This window comes from Leuciscus leuciscus (assembly GCF_965113295.1).
Source record: "Leuciscus leuciscus genome assembly, chromosome: 9".
Lineage (NCBI taxonomy): Eukaryota > Metazoa > Chordata > Actinopteri > Cypriniformes > Leuciscidae > Leuciscus > Leuciscus leuciscus.
In genome coordinates this window covers 34559857-34583031 of record NC_138733.1, presented here as the reverse complement: position 1 = coordinate 34583031, position 23175 = coordinate 34559857, and the positions used below count along the sequence as shown (strand labels likewise).

The 23175-nt window shown below is 39.5% G+C and overlaps 2 protein-coding genes across 2 annotated transcripts in view; both read left to right on the top strand.

Annotated features, from left to right (window-relative positions):
* LOC309506572 (olfactory receptor 6N2-like) overlaps window positions 1-14738 on the top strand; it is a gene marked incomplete at both ends in the record, with an annotated part of 59440 nt that extends 44702 nt beyond the window's left edge. Inside the window, one exon of the mRNA XM_082180415.1 lies at window positions 14094-14738. Coding sequence (XP_082036541.1) covers window positions 14094-14738 — 645 coding nt within the window. The remainder of the gene's footprint in view (window positions 1-14093) is intronic.
* LOC309505818 (ferroxidase HEPHL1-like) lies at window positions 55-6449 on the top strand (the record flags this gene model as incomplete). Its single annotated transcript, XM_082179275.1, has 5 exons — window positions 55-61; window positions 251-357; window positions 1042-1261; window positions 1508-1647; window positions 6288-6449. The coding sequence occupies 5 exons, from the start codon at window positions 55-57 to the stop codon at window positions 6447-6449; spliced, it is 636 nt and encodes a 211-aa protein (XP_082035401.1).
* Window positions 14739-23175: the final 8437 nt, after the last annotated feature.

Sequence of the window (23175 nt, the reverse complement as noted above, 5' to 3'; positions counted from 1 at the left end):
TACTCAATACAAGCACATGGAGTCAGAACCACTACTTCTAACCCTGAAGCTGTCATGCCAGGTAGAGGAAGATGAAACGCCCACCATTTGCCTCCATATTTCACCTGTAAAATGTATACAAAGACACCTTCAGGGATTTCATAAAATGTGTTTTGAACATTATCGAACTTCAAATAGAAATCTGCTAGGTTTCCCCCATTATACATGTGACACATCCTGTTGTGAATGCAAATGAAACTCTTTACTGCAGGAAAGAAGACTCAGTACCAGTGGATGATTCCAGAGAAATCCGGCCCAGGCGTGTCTGATCCAAACTGCATTGCTTTTGCCTACCGCTCAGCTGTGGACTTTGCTAAGGTAAAGCTCTTAGTATTGAAAATAGTTGTAATTCCTTAATTATTATTACTATTATTATTATTATTATTATTTACATTCAGTCATGAATAAAAAAAAATATTAATTCTGAACAACAACAACAATATAAAAATATTGGTAACACTTTACAATAAGGTCCTATTAGTTAACATTAGTTAATGCATTAACTAACATTGACTAACAATGAGCAATGCATTTGTAACAGTATTTATTCATCTTTGTTAACATTATTTAATAAAACTACAACTGTTCGTTGTTAGTTCATGTTACCTCCGTTTCATTAAGTAATATTGACAGATACAACTTTTTGATTTTAATAATGTATTGGTAAGATTAATACATTATTATTTTATTTATATTTATATACTGTATGGAATTAATATACTCTATTTTTCATTAATACTTCATGTTAAATGTTAACAGACTAAAACTTGCTTTTAAAGTGTTAGTAAAATATTGCTATTGTTCGATTTATTTTGGCTTTTGAATGTGACAGTAATAATAATATAATAATAATTATACTGGCTTTTGAATGTGACGGCAACAACAACAACAACAACAAATACTACTACATTCAGTCAGGAATTCAAAAAGATGAATTCTGAACAACAACAATAAAATATTTGTTGTTTATTGATTTATTTTGGCTTTTGTCATGTGTTAAAGGACACAGCAAGTGGTCTGGTGGGGCCATTAGTAATCTGCAGGAGAGGTGTACTGAACCGGGCCAGACAGAGAACTGATGTGGATAGAGAATTTGCTCTCCTCTTTATGGTGTTTGATGAGAATAAATCCTGGTACCTGGAAGAAAACATTCAGTCCTACTACAACAGCGCAGAACCTCTTCTGAGAGATGCAGAGTTTCAGGAAAGCAACGAGATGCATGGTGAGAGGTCGCAAGTAAATGCAACTCAACCCTAATTATGCATTTTGCTGTACAATGCTCAGCCAAAAAAAAAGTCAAATTATGACCACTAGAAGGCATTGTTTGATATATAATGGAGGAATTGTATGATATTTCCCTGTTCCATATAAGAGTATAAATAATTAGATAAATGACAGACATAGGAAAAATAATCACTGTACATTATTCTCATTTTGTACATAATTTTTTTTTTGTCACTATTGACAGGGATCAATGGAATGCTCTATGCAAACCTTCATGGCCTGGAAATGGTGGAGGGCGACAGGGTGGTCTGGTACCTGTTTGGGATGGGCAATGAAGTGGACATACACACCGTCCATTTTCATTCTGAGACCTTCACATACAAGGTGCAGCAATGAGCTATTATATATACAATTATATTTTTTTATTTTTATTTTTTTATTTATCCTTTATTTAACCAGGAAAAGCCCATTGAGATTAAAAATCTCTTTTGCAAGGGAGACCTGGCCAAGATAGGCAGCAGAATTACATCACATCATTACATACGTACAAGACACACACAAAAAAACATGAAAATAAAAACAAATAAATTAATAGAAACAGTTTGAAAGCCAATTATGCACTTACAATGAAATCTCAATTAAAACATTGACATGTAAGGGAGTCCAACTCAAAACATCTCATTCTTAACTTAAAAACACTCAAAGGAATCAATTTACTAAGTTTTAAGTTGTTCTGCAGCAAATTCCATGTAAAGGGAGCAGAATAAACAAAGGCCTTTTTACCCAGCTCAGTTCTAACATGTGGGACAGAAAGCAAAACAACAGCCTGAGAACGGAGAGAATAATGACTAGCACTTTTTTTCATAAGAAGTGAACATAAATAGGATGGAAGCACACCAAGAATAGCCTTATATATAAATGTATACCAATGACAAAGCCTCCGTGTGGCCAGAGCAGACCACCCTACACGAGAGTACAGCTCACAGTGATGGCTGCGAGCTTTACAATTAGTAATAAATCTCAGCGATGCATGATAGGCTGCGTCAATCATATGAAGGCATTGAGCAGATGAATGCATATATAATATATCACCATAGTCCAGCACAGATAAAAAAGTTGATGCCACTAACCGTTTTTTAACATTAAAAGAAAAGCACAGCTTATTTCGAAAGTAAAAGCCCAATTTTAGCCTCAACTTTCTCACTAGACAGTGAACATGAGGCTTAAATGATAGGCAATCATCAATAACAATACCAAGATACTTATAGGTTGTAACAATCTGTATTTCACGTCCGTCAAGAGTAATCACTGAGGGAACATTCAGTGGTCTATTCCGAGGGCCCGTGAAAAGCATACATTTGGTTTTGTCTGCATTAAGCACAAGTTTCAGCTGTAGCAAAGTGTTTTGGACCACAGTGAAGGCAATCTGTAAATGTGCAATGGCTTGTTTAAGAGAGGGTGCACAGCAGTAAATAACTGTGTCATCTGCATAAAAATGAAAGTTTGCATCAGACACATGCCGATTAAGATTATTTATATAAATAGTAAATAAAAGAGGGCCTAACACAGAGCCTTGTGGAACCCCTTTAAGGATTGGTAAAATACCAGATTGAACACCATCATGCTTAATACACTGGGTTCTATCACTAAGATAGTTTGAGAACCAAGAGACAGTATTCTCTGAAAACCCCGAATTAAGAAGCCTAATCTTTAAAACATCATGATCAACCGTGTCAAAAGCTTTTGACAAATCAATAAAAAGTGATGCACAGTGCTGCTTCTTGTCACGAGCAACAGAGATGTCATTTATCACCTTCATTGCAGCTGTGATGGTACTATGTTTTTTTCTAAAACCTGACTGAAATGGGGATAAAATGTCCTGTACATGCAAGAAGTCTTTCATCTGATCACTCACCAGGGATTCAAGCGTTTTGGCCAAAACAGACAACTTAGAAATTGGCCTGTAATTATTTAAATTTGACGGGTCACCCCCTTTCAATAATGGACAAACAAATGCAGATTTCCATATTTTGGGAATAGTGTTGCTCTCTAAAGTAAGATTAAAAAGGTATGTTAGAGGCTGTGCTACACAATCAGCAGCTATTTTTAAGAAGTAAGGCTCTATAAGATCAGGTCCTGGAGGTTTTTCAGGAGCCAGCCCTTTTAGGGCTTTTTGAACGTCAGCCACTAAAAATGGAGTGAAATTAAAGACACTTGTAGAGACTGGTACATCTCCACAAGGTGTCACAGTATAAGGACAAGCAGTTTCAAACAAAGAACCAGACTGAATAAAATGCTCATTAAAATGGTTCAATATCTCCAGCTTGTCATGAACTACTACAGACTCTTTCATAATAAAAGAAGGAACATTAATACTATCTTTGTTTAAAGAAAGTAATTTTATAGCCTTCCAAAATTTTCTGGGATCATTTAAGGTGTTAGTAGTGGCTGACAGATAAAAGTCAGATTTTGCTTTCTTAATAAAAGAAGAACCTTTATTTCTTAACTGCCTAAAAACAAGCCAATCAGACGAAGAGCCCGTTTTTCTTGCTTTGGCCCAAGCTAAATTGCGGTCATGAAGAATATCTCCAAGCTCAGAGGAAAACCAGGGATTATCCCGCCCCTTTACTCTGAATCTCTTTAGTGGGGCGTGTCTATTTATTACTTGTAAAAAACTATCCCGGAAAAAGATCCAGGCTGACTCCACATCGGGAATCAGCTCTATTCTACTCCAATCACAATTAAACAAATCATGGCAAAAGCCCTGTTCATTAAATTTTTTGAGATTCCTCTTACATATTACGCGAGGTTTATATTTAGGCATATTAGTATTCCTTACAGCAGCAACAACGCAGTGGTCACTTAGGTCATTGCAAAAAACACCAACAGCAGAAAATTTGTGCAGAACATTAGTCAAAATTAAATCAATTAAGGTGGATTTCTCATGACACTTAAAATTTAAACGAGTGGGAGAATTGATTAACTGTGTAAAATTGACAGAATCACAAAATGACTTAAATTCATCTGAACAAGATTTCAGCCAGTCCCAGTTTAGATCACCTGCTAAAATAATTTCAGAATAGTCCAATCTGGATAAGAGTTGAATAAGAGTCTGCAATGCAGTACTCAAGGCAGAAGGAGGCCTATAACACCCAACAACAGTAACATAAAGGCCCTTGGCCAACTCCACCTTCACTGCCAAAAATTCCAGCTGCTTACCGATTGATTCTGAATAGACTAACTTCACATTAAATTTAGATTTGACATAAATAGCAACCCCACCACCCTTCCTTAGTCTGTCAGCACGAAACACATTATAACCACCCATTCCAACATCCATATTAGTGATTGATTTTGTCAGCCAGGTTTCAGATAGCACAACAATATCTGCATCTGTTAAATTCACCCAAATTCTAAGCAGATCCATTTTGGGTAACAAACTGCGAACATTAAGGTGAATTACACTCAAACCAGACATAGATTTCACATCAGATGGCAATGGAATACACTGCAACTCAGGGCCTGGATTTGGCTGCACATTGCCAGATAAAAGCAACAATAAAAATATTAACCATCTCTGTTTACCATCAGTATATGAAGAATCTGTAGAGTTTTTAAAATGAGAGTCCCAGTAATGTCTGTCATCAAATGCAAAATAGTCATTTAAAATCAAAAGACTTTGAAGCTGAAGAATATCTCTGGGTAGAAACCAGGCTAAATTTAAGTCCTCTGCCAACTCTTTTGGCATTTGAGGGGAATGCACAAAGGCTGAACAGTTGAATTCATAGGCTATGTCCAAAGAGCCACAAATGTTGTAAGATGTACTCACCCAGTATAAATCACTTGATCTTAGATTCTGCAAAAACAATGAACAAAGCAGCATTGAGAGAAGAGCCATGTTAGCAGAAGATGTTAGCAAAACCAGGAGGAGCTGACAGGGCCACAGGATCCACGCAGAGCCTGGAGATGTTAGCTGGGCTGCTAAGGCCTAGAGAAGCTAGCAGAACCTCAAGATCCAAGTAAAGCCTGGAAAGGCTAACAGGACCTCAGGATCCACACAGAGCCTAGGACGGTAGCTGGGCTGCTAGGGCCTGGAGCCTGAAGATGGTAGCTGGGCTGGAGCTGGGCTAGAGAAGGAAGATGGTAGCTAGGCTGCTAGGGCCTGGAGCCTAGAGATGGTAGCTGGGCTGCTAAGGCCTGGAGAGTCTAACAGGGCCTCAAAATCCAAGTAGAGCCTGGAGATGGAAGCTGGGCTGCTAGGGCCTGGAGAGGCTAGGAGGGCCTCAGTATCCAAGCAGAGCCTGGAGATGGTAGCTGGGGTGCTAGGGCCTGGAGCCTAGAGATGGTAGCTGGACTGCTAGGGCCTAGAGAGGCTAACAGGGCCTCAGGATCCAATTAGAGCCTGGAGATGGAAGCTTTTCTGCAGCAAAGTAGTCCATAATCCAATAAAAAATTATTTCATCTAAAAACCAGAAAGCTCACTCATGGAATCTGCAAAAAATTTTACTCCAAATATGAGCATAAAAGCAAACAAATGAGTATAGATAAGGGGACAAACACACATCAGACCATACATGCCGCCATCTTGGATCTTGCCGTGCAGAACGTTCTGAATTTGAATTTACAATCAGATGCAGAACAAATGATTTACAGAAGTGTGTTCTGCAGTTTTCATACACTAAATGATGTTTTATTAACAAAGTTCGGGAGGAGCATGTTCAGATAATCGACCCAATCAGCACGAGAGGAGGCCATATATATATATATATATATATATATATATATATATATATATTCGACTCACCTGTGTCCCACACCAGTTTTTCCAGCATCCCTCCAACACCCCAACTCCTCGCTTTTAACTGGATAATGGGGTAGTACTCTGGGTTTGGGCCAAATTCTGAGCTTGGAGCCCTCCCCTCAAACAGCATGCCAAATATCCAAATATGCATATTCTTTATCTGATTATATACGTGTGAACTCGTGAAACCCAACCATTATAATGACTTAAACTGCTTTTTCAGACAGATCAGACTCACCGTGCTGATGTGTATGACCTGATCCCAGGAGCATTTCAGACGTTGGAGATGGTGGCAGAGGTCAATGGAACGTGGCTTCTGCACTGTCACGTTGCCGACCACATCCTTGCTGGAATGGAGACAACATTTACCATCAAACCTCGATAAGGTGAGCTACAGCTTTAGGGGTTTATTGGCTTAGTCTGTCATGTTTTTACTTAATTTCATAAAAATGGACTCACGGTTTAGTGATGTGATGTTTGTGGTTCTTTCTTTTCCAGGTGGTGGCACTGTGAAGAGAGGTTTAAGCAACATTTCGTAACTGGTCACAACATTCATGCTCAGACTTATATGGTGATCTTTCGGTGGAAATATACTTAAAGGGGTGGTTGATTATGATTTCACTTTTCTAACTTTAGTTAGAGTATAATGTTGCTGTTTGAGCATAAACAACATATGCAAAGTTACAACGCTCAAAGTTCAAAGCAAAGGAAGATATTTGCTTTTATAGAAATCGTTTTTTAAGGACTACAACAAATGGCTGGTAGGGACTCGGACTACACGACAATCCTCTCGGGTTAGTGACATCACCAACCCTAGAACACCCCGCCCCCGGAACACGATTTATAGATTATCATGACAGAATATGCTAATCGATGACTAGAAGATGGTTAACTCCACATCAGCAATAAAAAAAAATCTTCAACTAACCATTCAGAAATGTCCTGTTGCATTCTACATGTTGTTCTTGAGTCTCTCCATCAGTGTCTGACTCCAGTTTGAACATAAAAGGCTAAACGTTTTTGAAATTCTCAATGTGTGTCTGTGTGACGTAATCGGAGCTGCTAACACTCAAACACACACACCAGAGAGCTCTTGAAGCTCCACCCTCTGCGTGAGAGCAGCAGCTCATTTGCATTTAAAGGGACAGACACAAAAATATATCTCATGTTTAACCACTACAGAGACGTTAGAGTCAGCGGCAAACGTAAGAAGGACCAGCCGAGGAAAGGCTGTTCCAGGCGGGGTACATGAGCGCCGAGCGCCCGGTGATTGCCTGGATCTCACAACCTGGATCAAATTTTCATAAATCTTTATAAATAAACCACAGATTTGAGCTTTAAACAACTACATTCTCGCCTGAAAAACTCTTAAAATTACATTTCGTGACACAGTAACAGTATTTAAACTGTATATTAAAAAATGCCGCTTCTTATGTTGTCATTCTCCTTGAAGCACGCGCAAGTGACGATTCTCTGTCAACCAATCAACGTTCTGCAGTCTAGCTCCACCCTTTAGTACCGTACCACTGTGCTAGGTACCCCAACGGAAGGGTACCCAAAAAGTGGTACGGTACGGTTCAGCATTTTGGTACCATTCACAACTTTTGACAGTGGAAACGGAAATAAATGCGTACCGTACTGTACCGTACCGTACCGCTCAGTGAAAACGAGCCAATACTTACCCACATAGTCTCCGATCAGCACATTAGCCACGTTTCCACTGTCGGGCCAGTGCGAGCCAGGGCTTTAAACGGGCCGTGCCGGGCTAATAGCCTCGGGCTAATAGCACCGGGCCTGCGTTTCCACTGTCGGGCCAGAAGCTCCACAGCGCTTCACTAAAACACGCCCGTAACACGCCTCTCTGGAACAACGTCACACTAACCCATTCACCAACAAATGGAAGTTTTATCAGAAAACTAATCAGAAATCACTGGAAACAGCGTTGAAAACAAACATGATAAAAGCGGCCGTTTGCTGGCATTTTTGTTGTTTACTTGAATATTTAAAACCCAAGCATCGATGTTTTACCACAGGTTTACAATAAAAAGTGATACATTGATCATAATTAATTAATTTATGTCAAAATTGCACATTAGTCACTCAGAAATAAATTACCGTTAGGTCTATTTCACAAAAGGAAGAGGACACACTTACTTCTTCAGTCGCGTCTGTTACTGTTTATCTGGTAGTTACAGGACATATTTACATCACATTTAGAAAGAATGATAATTTCTACAAATATATGCCACCAAAAATACGACCTGAGGAGCTTTAGCACTCTCTCGACTCCCATACAGATATTTTCAGAGAAACAGAGGAAGCTCCCGAAAAAAAAGTTGCTTTATTTTATGATAGTCCGGTATAAAGAGACGCACTAGCACGGCCCGGCCCGGCCCTGGCCCGACAGTGGAAACGCGGCTATTGTCTCCCCCTACTGTCCACTGAGGGTATTACACATCACAAGTCCAGCATAATAACAGTAATTGAAACAATATCATAAACACAATAAAATAAATCAAATACATGAAGAAAAAAATTAATATTCCTGTGACTATACATACAGGGTGTCACATATGCCCGCAAAGATTTGCAAGCATTACCTGTCTTTTAAATTTGCCAACCATATTCCTGTCAATACATCAGTTCCAACAGTACATCAAATATGAAACTTGTAATATATAATACAATTCTTTACAAAATTATTTTAAAGTGTTCTATTATGTTGTTAGCCAGCACTTACTTCACAAATTGACTTACAATGCAATGAACAAATATTTTTTATTAGTAAAAATAAGGCAATACGCAAAAACATTTACATTTTCTATGATGGGCCTTAATAGTGATGTTTTATACAACTGGAATTAACTAACTATATTATATATATATATATATATATATATATATATATATCACTGATTCTTGAGAGTCGGGACAAAACATGTCCCACATAGAAAAGTCTAATTTATAGCAAAGAAATTCATCATGATTGACATACTTACAAAGTTAAATCTAAAGGAATTGTATATACCTATCTGATTTTTAGAATAACCCTTTTTATCTTTTTGGGGAAAATTTGTTTAAATGTATGGTCTGTGGTTAGAAGGTCCATGTTATTGCACCTGTCCTCAGCAAGAGGTCACAATATTAACCATCCCAAAAAACTTTAAAAAAGCTCTACAATTGTGAAAACATATATATCAAATAAAAAATAAGGGGTATAAATATAAAAAAACAATGCATGAAGTGAACATCAAACAATATTTTCCATAAAAATCTTCCTATTAAAGTTGTGTCCTCAGTTTCTGTCAACTCCGTCAGATTTTTTCATAAAGCTCTTTAAATCAGGAAATAGCATGGTCAGCTATATCCCTGAGGACCCCTTTTCATCTCCCTGCCTGTGGTGAATGCAGCACTACCACACATGCTCTGGTGCGTTTTACATTTTTTTATATTTTAGACAAACAATGTCAATATTCCTATGGTCACAGCTGCAATCATGTCAATACCATCTTTCTGTTAAGATACTTTTTTTAAACCATAGTGGATTGAATTTAAGCATTTTAGTGAGGTTATTGGGACAGCTAGCAACTGAGGAAAAACTACCTAGCTGCAGTGTACAATACATGTTTTGGCAGGAAAATACATGCCCTTACGTCAACTCCGTCAGACGTCAACTCCGTCAGGTTCTATGTCTGACGGAGTTGACCTGTAAGCTGACGGAGTTGACAAATCCATCAATAACCTCTTAATGTGCGAATATAATATTATTTGTGAATATAGTGACGGGTTAAACTGTTATTTCAGGGTTTTATTTACACATAAATGCACATACATAGCATGCATTACATTATTTAACCATACACATCTGACTTGTAGAGAATGGGCAGGCAGTGGTCTGCTTATTATTGTGTAACGTGTAACTTTGCCAGCACTTTAATATATATATTTATATGTAGAGACAGAGATAGAGAAATGAGAAGCCGGTGTAGGGCTGGGCGATATGGGCAAAAAAAATGATCACGGTAATTTTTCTTAATATCAGTCGATATCGATAATTGTCACGATAAATGTCAAATCTTTATTTCTTTCAAGTTTAAAGGCAGATTTTTGCTCCTAAGTAAAAGTTGTAGAAAACAGAGCGTTAATTGTGGTTTTAAACTACTCTTTATTGTCAGAACATATCATGACAAACAGGTGAACATTTCACAAATCGGAGGTAGAACATTCAAAAAAATTTTGTCAACACCGTCAGTGTTTCCGTCAACACCGTCAGTTTTTCCGTCAACACCGTCAGTTTTTCGTCAACACCGTCAGATCTTCGTCAACAGCGTTGGATGTATGAATGTTTTTGTTATTTTTTTGGGAAAAACAAATATTCTTCCTTCAGTTTATGTTGTTTTTGTAATAAAGGACCATCTGATCTACATCCTCTTATGTTTTATTTATTTAAGGAATTTGTTTTTACAATATTGAAATTAAAATCAAAGTTTGAAAATGCAAATATTTAGAAATCTGAGTTTTCAGAATAGTGTGACATCACAACTTAAGTTTATATATTGTCATTTTTTGACATATCAGAGTAACTAAACACTATTACAATATACTTCAGAACTTTAGATTCTTGTTGGATTTGAATAATTAAAATTGTTTACTTTTTAGTGTGTCTGACGGAGTTGACACAAATCCAGTTCAGAAGGGAAACATGTTTATTTGTTAAAAATGTGTTTTTATTTAGAACCTGTTCCTTTACATGGTTAAATAGCTAAGACCTTTCTCTGCAGAAACATATAACTCTAATTGATATAGTGTGTATTTTAAAAAAAAGTTTTTTAAAACGTGTTTTGTCCCGACTCTCAAGAATCAGTGATATATATATATATATATATATATATATATATATATATATATATATTTTTTGTTAACACTTTGGTACCAGTGTTTTGGTAAACACTGTATGCTATTAATCATTAGTTAAGCATAAGTAAACAGTTAATTCATCATTTATAAAGCATCAATAGACATTAATAAGCAATTTATAAAAACAGCTATGAATGCTTTATTCTTGATTTATAAGCATATCTATAATGGTGTTTAATAATTGTATTTTCATACTTTACTAATGATCAATTTATCATATTTAAATACAATTATTAAACATATTATAGATATGCTTATGAAATCAAGAATAAAGCATTTATAGCTCTATTTATAAACTGCTTATTAATGTCTATTAATGCTTTATAAATGATTAATTAACTGTTTACTAATGCATAGCTAATGATTAATAGCGTGCATTTATTATAAAGTGTTACCATAATATCTCACCAGATAATGCTAAAACAACAACAACAAAAAAATAAAAATAACATTATCATGTTTACTTATTATGAACACGTTTTGCTTTATTTATTTCATATGGTACATTTACAAAAGTTGTTGAAGTCTGTTTGAAGTCACCATTATGTTGATTAGTGTTCCTTTAGTTGGGTACTTGGCCATGGACTTTGTTTAAATTAATTATCTTTCAGCAATTGTTAAAAGTGCATGCTATCACTATTGTCTACAATATCTGACTGTAATGACACACTTTTTACTAAAAGTTTTTGGAATCAGTGACTGACAGCTGGAGTTTGACACATGAGTTCTCAAATGAGCATGAAAGTGTTTTTTTAAATAAAAAAAAAACTTTCAATTTTGATCTTGCATTATCAAGTTATTATTAAAGGTAGGGTAGGAAAAGGTAGGGGCTAGCAATAGCAAGATTCCACCATCCCTTCAGAGCATCTCCAAACCCAAAACACATGAACGTGCACAGCCATAACATAGTCACCATGAGATGGCGTTAAATTAACTCATGTCTCAAAGCACATAACATATGATGTTTTATTAACAAAGTTCGGGAAGAGCATGATCAGAAAATCTGCCTGTTTTGACACGGCCCAAGAGGCCAACCTTAACCACTCTGTGCGCTTTGTTCCAGTTCCACCTGATCTGCCCTGGTGGTCTTCAGCCCTGTCTTCAGTTCCATCAGCTCCGCCCTGATCACCTGCCCTGTTGGCTCTACCTGCCAGGGTGCGCAGAGGTATGGAAATACATAGGAAATGCATACCGTAAACCCGATGTACTTTCATAAGAGGTATTTGCATAAGAATAATGTATATTAATAATGAGCATAATGAGAATAGCGCACTAACATTATCGAAACATTAGCTATCCTGATTCAACAGTGATGAACGTCAAAGTGCGGCTTGACATTAAGCTTGACGGCTTAAGGGCAAACTCAGGCCCTTAAGAGAGCAGCCAGAAAAATGGAGCGCATCTGGAAGAAAACAAAACTAGAGGTATTTCACATTTCATGGAAGGAGAGCTCGATTGCATAGAGAGGCCTTAAAAGCTGCTAGATCTGTTTATTTATCAACCCTATTAAAATAAAATAAACAAAACCCTAGGTATTTATTTGAAACAGTGGCTAAACTAACGAAAGATAAAGATTCAAGCCCAGAAGTTTCCAAGCAGCACAGCAGTAATGACTTTATGAACAAACACAAAATTGAAACTACTGCGGAAAAAAAGACACCTACATCTTGGATGCCCTTGAGGTAAGCTAAAACATACCAAAAATTAATTTCAAAGTGAACTATCCCTTTAATATACCTAAACCGGATTTAGCATTGGAAAAGGTACCATTTGCACACTTCTTACTTTACATAAACAACAAGACACAACACCAAGGAAATGCTGATCACAATGAGAACGTCCACATGACTTCAAGCATGAACCATTCAACACCGTAATCATAATATTAGGAGAGGTTCACATGCCACATACTGCCTAAATTATACACAGATCAATATCACCACCTGCTGGCGAAGGCTGTGTTAAGACATACCTTTTGCCATTTAAAAGACAAACACAACTGAGAACATGGTGTATGAATCTAGTTCTATAGTACCATATTCCCACTGACACTTTACATATATGTAAAAGTTTAATTTCAACTACAATACCTTTCCAAAGACTCACAACCTCATTATTGTGTATACATTGTATACATTTTGAGTTACAAGATTTTTACCCACTGTGCCACGTTTTTAATGTTTTTAGTTAAGGAAAACCTCTGGTGCGCTGTTTATGCAAGTCAAGCCACAGCAGAGAGGTCTTCAGAGACTTGTTTTATGCTATATAACAGAGCATGTATGGTGACTCTTAGGTCTTCTTAACAGAGCACACATAGGCTAGACCTGATTCTCTGCACATTTACACATTCTCTGAAGGTAAAGTGATGGTAATGTCAGATTGTATAACAGAAGGTATTTCTGGTAATGCAATTTCATGTACATTTATATTGTTAAACTGACTAAATAATTCATATTCACATGATGTATTAAACATTGTGGCTACAATTATACAAAGCTGATAAGCATGAAAGCAGTTGGTTACACTTTAAGGTTAAATTTGAAGGTGTCCTTGTTACAATGCAGTGGTGCAGAGTAATATTAATTAACTAAATGTACTTACTGTAGGGTTAGAGTTAGGATTAAGAATAGTTTTAGGGTTAGTTGCGTGTACTTATGCAAAATTTATAGTTATTAATATTAACTGTAGCATGTAGCATATGTAACAAGGACACCGTAAAATAATATGTTACCAAACGATCTTTTTTTTAGGTAAAAATCTCTTTTTCATCAGGTCTTCTTTCATCCTCAGGTCAATGAATCCATCCTTTGCTTAACGAAAAATGGAAAATGGAACATATTTTTACTTGATGTTGTTTGAAAATATTGGGTACATAAAATATGCTTTCTTCAGTTTGGGAATTATTTTATACTGTGCTATTATATTCTTGAATGCCTTTATAATTATTGCAATTTGTCTGGAAAGGACTTTACACCTGCCCATGTACATTCTGATTGCATGTTTGTCCATCAACTCTGTGTTTGGAACCGCTGCTTTTTTCCCAAGGTTACTGACAGACTTGCTGTCTGATACACACTTGGTGTCCCGTGAAGCATGCCTCTTACAGGCTTTTGTCATTTATTCATATGCATCAAATGAAATTACAATATTAATGTTAATGGCATTTGACAGATATGTAGCAATCTGTAAACCTTTACAATACAACAGCATAATGACTCCCAGGATTTTATCTGTTTTAATAGCTATAAGCTGGATTTATCCAATGCTTTGTATTGGTATTGGTGTTATTTTAAATGCCAGACTGACTATGTGTGGTAACAAAATGTGGAAAGTGTATTGTCACAACTGGGAAATTGTCAAGCTGTCTTGTGCAATCACTATTATTAATAATGTTTTTGGCTTTTTCATAGTGTTCACAACTCTTATCATGCCTTTAAGTTTTATATTATATTCCTATGTTAAAATTCTTATCATTTGTACAAAAAGTTCACCAGAGTTCAGGAGAAAAGCATATCAAACTTGTATTCCACACATAGTGATCCTTTTAAATTTCTCTATTGCTATTTTTTGTGAGGTCACTTTGAGTCGGGTCACAACTTTGGATCTCCCCCTAGGCCTGTCAATTATTATTTCACTGCAGTTTCTTATTGTACCACCCATCCTGAACCCTCTTGTTTATGGTTTAAATTTTCCTGAAATTCGGAAAAAAATTATATGTATTATAAAAGCAGGATTGGATTTCTCAAAAGCATCGTGAGCTAAGTTTATCGTGGTGACCATTGGTGGCAATGGTTCTACGGTCTACTTAGGCTTATGATGCTTTTGGGAAACACAACCCAGAATGTTTATGATATACAGCCAAAAAAATCATTGTTTAATCAAACGTTGTTTTATCTCTTCTCATGCTTATAATGATAGATATTACATGTTATGAGTTTTAGCCTGTACATTTAAGACAGCCAGTGCCAAGACATCTTTGCCACAACTATATTTATTACAGGCCTACACATATAATGTATTATTTAATCTGGTTAAATGAGCAAATACTGTTACTGCATTCCTGACATGGGTCAGGCAGACTCTTAGTCACCTCTCAGATAACGAATACAGACATTGCCTGTAACATTAATACCAGAATAAATACACTTAATATGTGTTGTAGGATTTGAGAGCGAACCAAACACAAATGAATCTTCCAGGTGATTTGTTCAAACATAACTCCACACAGAACTCAACATTCCAGACCCCAAATCACCAATCCAGAGCCATAAAATCCAGGCTCCAGCCAGTCTACTATGCTAAGAACTTTATAGGCAACTAAAGCAACTAAAGGAAGAACGTTGTCAATGTTAGATGGTTTTGAAAAGACTGATTGGTTCAGAGATGGCACCGTTTAGAGCTCGATCAAGATAACAGCAGAAGTTGCTCGAGCCCACGACAGATACACAAAACAGACCTCCATCTCCTTAAGGACCTCTGAATGACTCAGAGTTCAAATCTCTTCAAACCAGAGAGAACTGAGACTTTAACTACAAAATTACATAAAATCATCTCAAAACAATTCTTGATGGACTTATAATCAAACATCGTTCAACTACATAATTCTATATTGTGTCTACATCCTATATGTGTGTCCCATATAAGTCATGTAATGGTTATAACTGTTTGATGTTTGAATGAAAGTGTGTCTTGTTTCCTATTAGTATGATCGTATGTTCTTGATCCAAAAGATGGCTTGATTGAAATCTGTGTCAAATGTTTCGTATTCTTATAATACTAATGATGTCTAAACTGTGGCCTCTGTTCTCTCTGCTAGAGCTTGGAGAGTAAGGAGACCACAGATAAGCATGATTTACGATAAGAAGTGAAGAGAACGCCACCTCCTAAATAAAGCCAGTGTCTAATTGGTCAGATCTCTTCCAGGAGGTTAGACAAACATTTGAGTTTAAAATCTTAGCACCCAAACAAAGCTTTGGTTAGGAAGAACAAAGGCAAAGGACAGAGGAAGAAAAGGTAGATTCAAAACCATCAGAAGCCATGATGGAGTAATAGACTAGTAACCATGTAGACGAGCAGACAAAATAACCCAAATCAAGATCAGAAGAACATGGGTTAAACAGCTTCATTCAAGCCATCTAACTACTCTCGTCTCAATTTTCTTTCTTTTCTTAGTTTTCCTTTCTTTTCCATTGTGAGTCTCGGTTCTAAGTTAAGTTTTGCGGCAAAGTTTCGGTCCACGATTCGACTGCAAAGCCTGCTTTCCAGCTTCAAAGACTTTCCATTCATCCGCCAGCACACCACGTGATTGGCCGCCCCAGACATCTATCTCAGGCAAGAGGAAATGCCAGCCAAAGGACCGGGAAACCCCTTTTTACAACGACAAAAGGGAATCCCAGACTCTTAAGCTGAACTGGTGCATTGATATATATTTAATAACCCGCCTAAGAAAAGATAGAAGGGTTAAATTAATGATTGATGGTTCGTTCAGGTCATGTCTTATAAGTGCATATAGAAACTTGGGATTTCATCATCTTACTATTAAAACTCATTCTTTCCTCACTCTCTTTCTTTCTGCAACCCGTATGAATGTGTGTGCGTGTGTTTGTGTTAGATATTAGTTTTATGTGTTAGAATAACCAATAAAGTCTTGTTTGTATTTTAAAGAGAAGTGTTACTTGTGTTATGTGCTTACGAATTTAATGTCTTAAACTGCTGATCTAAGTTACCTTGCTAATAAATAGTGTTTCACTATAGTTTGTATATTTATATCCGCTGCAGAGCTGATAGTTGCGGCCGGTTCAAATGAACCCTGTACGAGTCATTTGCTCGGCCATAATAAGTGATTCTTTCGAATTCCCTATAAATGAATTAATAATTCCTTTTGAGCTAAATTGACCTGTCAGAATGACTAAATTATCTTACATTTCCCTAGTTGTTATATGATAAAAGAGGAGGGAATCCACCCCTTCATATTTACTCTTTCCCCACCCACTGACCGAATTTTCTGTAATTTATGATACAACGCTTCCCCACCATTGACTGAATTTTACATAAATTATAATATTCTGTGATTTTAAATCAGTACCAGATTTACAAAACAGGGCAAATTAGAGTAAGAGCGCAACTCCAAAACAGCGCCGATGGGAGTGGAAAGTTCAGCGCGTGATCTACTGACGACGCGCTAATTAAAGAACAGACGCAGCCAAATCATTTCTATAATGACTAATGCAATCTACCAAGAGCAGTTAGCATCTGGTTTAATTTATGATTTTTGGGGGGGCAATAAATAATGACGCAAATACCAGTAAATAGACTTGCTGTAACGTTTTGGTTCATGTCAGTCATGTTTCATCATGTGATTCCCTGTTAGTCATGTGATCCCGCCATGTGTTCCCTTTCAGTCGAGAACGTCGGACGTAGTCGACGTCGACTGAATGGGATCTCGCTAGGGAGCCAATCTACTTCGAGCATGCGAGCACGAGCAAATTAAATTTGGCGTACGTGATTTGCATCACACACTCCGCCCGTGCAGAGCGGGTATAAATACGGAAGTGGATGCACGCAGTAGTTGCTTTTTGCTTCAGAGCCGTTCGAATGGTATCTCTGAAGAGTGTTGTTTGTAAGGACCACCCATTGGTCCAACGACGGAATCCAATGGTGGGCGAAGGAATAATGCATGTATGTCTTTTAAGCGCTCCAGTGAAGTTCACTTCATTTATTGGAATTTAGTTTCAATATTACTTTAGCTCCACGCTTAATCTGACTCCAATTTCAAATGATAATCAAATTTAGATTGTGTTTCTGATTAGAAAATAATCATAAATATTGATTATGAATTAATTTAGGTCTTTGATTATTCTGAGCATCTCATCATTTCAAATATTCGTTCATTAAGGACCCAGTGTCACTTTGAGACGTCACGTCGAGAATGGGCGCTCACGATCACAAACTAGCCAGTCCTGAAATAGTCAGAGGATACAATGCAACTATTTTACCCTAAGCGGCCGCTCACTGCTGACTCATAACAAAGGTGTAATTATTTTTAATAGTTTCGAGCTTGCAACGTGCTAAGTCAGTGATAGTCAGAAATCTGAAGGTCTCCCTATGATGTGCCCCATGCTCCATTCATAGTGCCTTCGGTTTGAAATATCCTGGACAGAGATTTGCGGAAACACCAGACTGCACTTTAATCTACTGGAAATAATGATTTCTGAAAAATGCAGAATGAATCAAGATGTAACATTTATTTGTCAGGTAAAAATGTATCATGCCAATTACACAAGTAAATGATTAAAAGCCAATTCAGAAATAATAAATACATGACATAATTTACTCAAAGATGACTCTAAAAGTAAGCAATGCATTCCTGACAGAGACACACTGTGGTGTGTGAGTGTTTTCCAACAGGCGCCATGTGGGATGGGTGATCAGAGGATTAGGGCTGGGTAAAAATATCGATTCATCAATGCTTTGCAATTATTTGTTTCTCAATTCAATATCGATTCATCAAATCCTATGAATCGATTCAGCCCGCCGGCCAGTGGCGGCGCTGTGGGCAACACTTTAGTGGGAGCGTTCAGCGTTGTACAAGCAGGCGGCTGCAGAAGTGAGTCAAATCTGTCTCCCCATTTTAAAATGACCAACTTTACAGCAGAAAAAAACATGTTTACAGCCTGGATCTCTATGTGGCTTTGGTCTATACAGCTAATTTTGCCCTTCATAACAACTGTGAGGGGGGTGAATGTTTTTATAACTCATCCGTTTAGTTGATATTCCCGCTGATGTCAATGCTAGCCATTTGTCTGCTGTTACTAGCTGTCACTTGACCTCAGCAAATTTTAGCTGCTGAACTTGCTTTCTCTGCAGTGTTTTGTGCTTTTTTTCTGGATTATTTCATACAATTTAATACACCCATTAACGTTACTTCGCCCACGGCTTAGGATTCCGTCGTTGTCGTCGAGTATCGTTCGAGAGAACAACCAGCGCTGTATTTCAGTTGTTTTCCTCTGTGAACATGCACTAATGGATGTCTGACAATTTCGTTGCTTTTTGGAGTTTTCAGATTTAAAAACGTCAATAAAGGCCCGTCTCACGGAACAGATAGATTATAATATGCTACCGTCAGATGAAATCATGCAGGCGTCGGCGCTTTCTCCGTCCATGCAATAAATGCACATCCTTGAATAAGCGCGGATTTTCTAGCGCATTTACTTGAACTTCATAGGCAATATATCGATGGTTTAACCCATTTGAGAGGCGGCCAAAATCAGAATTTAAAATGGACTGAATAAGCTCTCTGCGAACTTGACGAGCGATGCCGCGCTGACATGTATGCACAAATCACCACACACACTCTCTCAGAGTAATATTATGTTACTACATAATACATTTTCAACTAGCAGAATAGTACAGAATCATGATACACAGTCTCACTTGTAGCCATGTCTTTTAACTATCATAATATTTCGAAGGGCAAAAATAGGAACTTTTAATTGGCAGTGTTATTTATTGTGTTGACAAAATAGCACTTTGTAATGTTATAATATCTATGGTTGCACTTTTTTTTATGAGTATGCACATTTTGTGCTTATGTTTACATTTATTTTATAACTTGAATGTATAGGAAGAAAGAAATCTTTCTACTAACAGTTACATGCACTTTAGTGGTGTTAATAAAGCACCTGTTTGTTACAGTTGTGTTTTGTATTCAACACATGTACAATATTGTACAGTTTGTTCTGCTAAATAAACCATGACAGGAAACATACTGGGGTCAATTTGTTCTTAAACATTAATACTGCACACATTATTTAAAAATATACTCAGGTACTTAATTACTTGTGTATTTACTAATTATTGAATCGATATCGAAGCTAATAAATCAATATCGAATCGAATCGAAATCGAATCGAATCGAAGCCTCAAGAATCGAAATCGAATCGAATTGTGAAATTCCTAACAATACCCAGCCCTACAGAGGATCATAGTGAGGCTTCCCCGCCCGGTTACCAAACCCTGTGGGCCCCTCACTCCTCTATCACATCATAGCCGGTGGAGCCCCGTTGAGCGTGCTAGTCCCTCTGTAATGGACCGACCAGCAGTTTCATTCGGGCTTCTCCAGGGGACAGGATGCCGATTGCAGGGTGAGCTGACCTCTGGAAATGATGACTCGGCTGCGTTATTTCCCTCAGGGAGTGTAACGTTGCCCAAGCCAAATCCAGAAACATCAGCTATGCTGAATTGGGCCGCCAAGGCTGTCGGGCTCGACTGGAATCTTCCACCGTGTCCCGAACAGTCTCGGTTAGGTGATTGGTATCTCGGGACGGGCCGCGCTGGTTCTCAGCTCGCCGCCCCAGTGCCTTTCCTTCCGAAATGCATGGAGAGCTTACCAGGTTGTAGACAGCACCTTTCTCTGTCAAGAACTGCCTGAATAAGTTTTTCCCCCCTCACTACCCTTGACGGAGGAGTGGTGAAGGGTTGCAAGGCTGTCCCTCCAATGGACGCGGCCCTTTTTGGACGCGGCCCCTCGTCTCCCCCCAAGGCCTGTGAGTGTTCTCGCCCGTTCCGACGGGCAGAGCTTAGAAAAAGCCTGTGGGCAAGCTGCCTCCTCTTGCGTGTCGTGGCGCTGCCAGGGCACTCATGGACATGCACGAGGGTAGTCCAGACCGAGCGCTCATAGGTGAGCTCCGCACCGCATCTGACCTCGCCCTCTGGGGCATGAGTGTCATGGCGTGCGTGATCGGTCTGGCGATGTCCACTTCAGTGGTCCAGGAGCGCCATCGTTGGCTCAGCCTGGTCGTATGGCGGATGCGGAAAAGGTTCGGTTCCTGGTCTTCCCAATTTCCCAGGTTGGGCCGGTCGGCGACGCGGCGGAGAACTGCGCCCAACAGTTTTCTGCCGCCCAAGCGCAGACGGAGGCTATCCTGCACATCCTGCCCCGGCGGCCCTCTGCTGCCACCTCGCCGCCGGTGGCAGTTCCTCCGCCTGCTTGTCGCCGAGGGTGTTCCCCTGTCGCCGCTCTACTGGGCCTCCGCAGCAGCCTCCAGCCAGGCCTCAGCATAGAGCCAGCCGCAGTACGGACGCCCAGCCCGCTCTAGGTGCTGCCAAGCCAGGTGGCAAGCGACAGCGAAAGCATTCCTGAGTGGGCCGCTCAGGGATGGAGGAGGAGGATGCTTTGGAGTTGGTCATCCACTCCCTCCCCCCGGTTGAGGGCCGGGTGGAGTCTTTGTTTGTGTGTGTGTCTGTTCCACCGCTGGCTCCCAAAACGGAGCAGGCGGTACCCACACTTCAAAGAAGAGTAAATTCCTCTGTTCCTGGGCCCCAAGAGGGCAAGTCTGACAGTGTGCGACCCTGGGAAGCCTTGCACCCCTCAGCCCCCTCTTGTTCGCCAGCTGGCAGCTGGGTGCGTTCGAGGACCCGGTAATCCGCCTTCTCATATATCCCCTGCCACCCAGTGGAGTCAGGTAAGTGTTGCACCGCACACTCAGATCCCGCTTCGGGCCTCTCGAGCCGGATCCCTGTTCTCCACCTCGCTGCCCCAACTCGGGTACGTCTGTGGTCCCTGGCCCCTGGTCCGGTTTTGTTGAAGTCTAGAAAAATGCTTCCAACCGATGCCCAGCTTGGCCCCATTCGTTAGCTTCAGACCCGGTTTGCAATTCATTTTGCTCGGCTTCCGCCCAGGCTCAGTGATATTCATCATACCTAGGTGTTGAGCAGAAATGCTCCTAAAATTATTTTTTAGTGAGATCCTTCACACCTAGGTTTTGAGCAGAGCTCCTGTCCTGTGTGTGTGCACCGCAGTCCTACTGGCGAAGGACGCGTGCTAGCCGTTCCCTCAGCCAGTATGGAGTTTGGCTTCGAGCCTGCACTTCATTGTACCCTTTTCATGTGGTGGGTCACAACAATCTTGGGTCTGTGCCAACTGATACGGGCCCTTTTTCGAAAGATCCCGAAAGCCTCCGTTCACTTGTTTACACAGAGTTGCATTTTCAATGCCCTGTCCCCAAGCTTGGTCTGCAGCGTTCGGGTTAAAAACTTATAAAAACTTAGTTAAAAACTTGGACTCTTCAGTATAAGCACTCATCAGTTGACTAGAAGACCCAAGTTCAATCCCAGCCTCAGACACCCATCACAGCAAGACTGAACCATGGTAGTGGACCCAGCAGAAGATGCCACACCTACCTCTAATGTTAATTGTATTCTAGCTGTGCTGCCTGGCCAAGCTTCCACCATTCACAGACATGAGCAGATCCTATCTGAGATCTTACAACGCTTAAAGTGAGCAGACTGTGTCTCAAGCCTCTCCAGTTTTAACCACCCAAACTTTGCCAGCTTACAGACCCACACCTCCATTGACTGGCCTTCTACCTGAGCCAAGACTGCCTGCACCAGAGAGGTATGACAGGAGGCTTTATCACTCAGTGTACTCTAGCATTCGGATTACAACCTAACAGCTTTCCCACAGAGAACAGCAAAGGGGCATACCTCATCACTCTCCTCTCTGGAAAGGCGCTGGACTGGGCTACGGCCTTGTGGGAACAACATTCCCCACTTACTGACAGTTGTGATCTGTTTGTTGCAGAAATGGGGAGGGTCTTCCATCACCCTACCAGTGGGGGAGAGGTTGACCACAGGCTGCTTCAGATATCCCAAGGAGTGTGGCAGAGTTATCAGTTGAGTCCCGCACATTAACCTCAGAGAGCGGTTGGGACCAAGAAGCCCTGGATGCAACGTTTCACTGTGCCCCGTCCCCTGAAAGATGAAAGATGGACTCAAGCAGCTCTTCACTTCCATCTCAAGCACCCATTCTGACTTTTCCAGATCCCGAGTTGCCCTTTGTAGTGGAGGTGAATGCTTCGGACGTCGCAGCGATCTTGTCGCAGAGAGCAAGGAATGATCACAAACTTCATCACTCACGTCGACTTTCCCCAGCTGAGAGGAATTACGACATTGGTAACCGGGAGCTGTTGGCGGTGAAGTTGGCACTTGAAGAGTGGAGACAGTGGCTGGAGGGTGCCAAACACCCATTCCTTATCTGGACGGATCACAGGAACCTCACCTACATCCGGTAGTTCACTTCCTGGAGGAGGGGATCTTGTAATGACTCTCCCAGCCTCTAGTTGGCGCTGACCTGTAATGATTCTCCCAGCTACTAGGTGGCCCCAGCTTCTGTAGAATTCATTGTGTTGCTACTC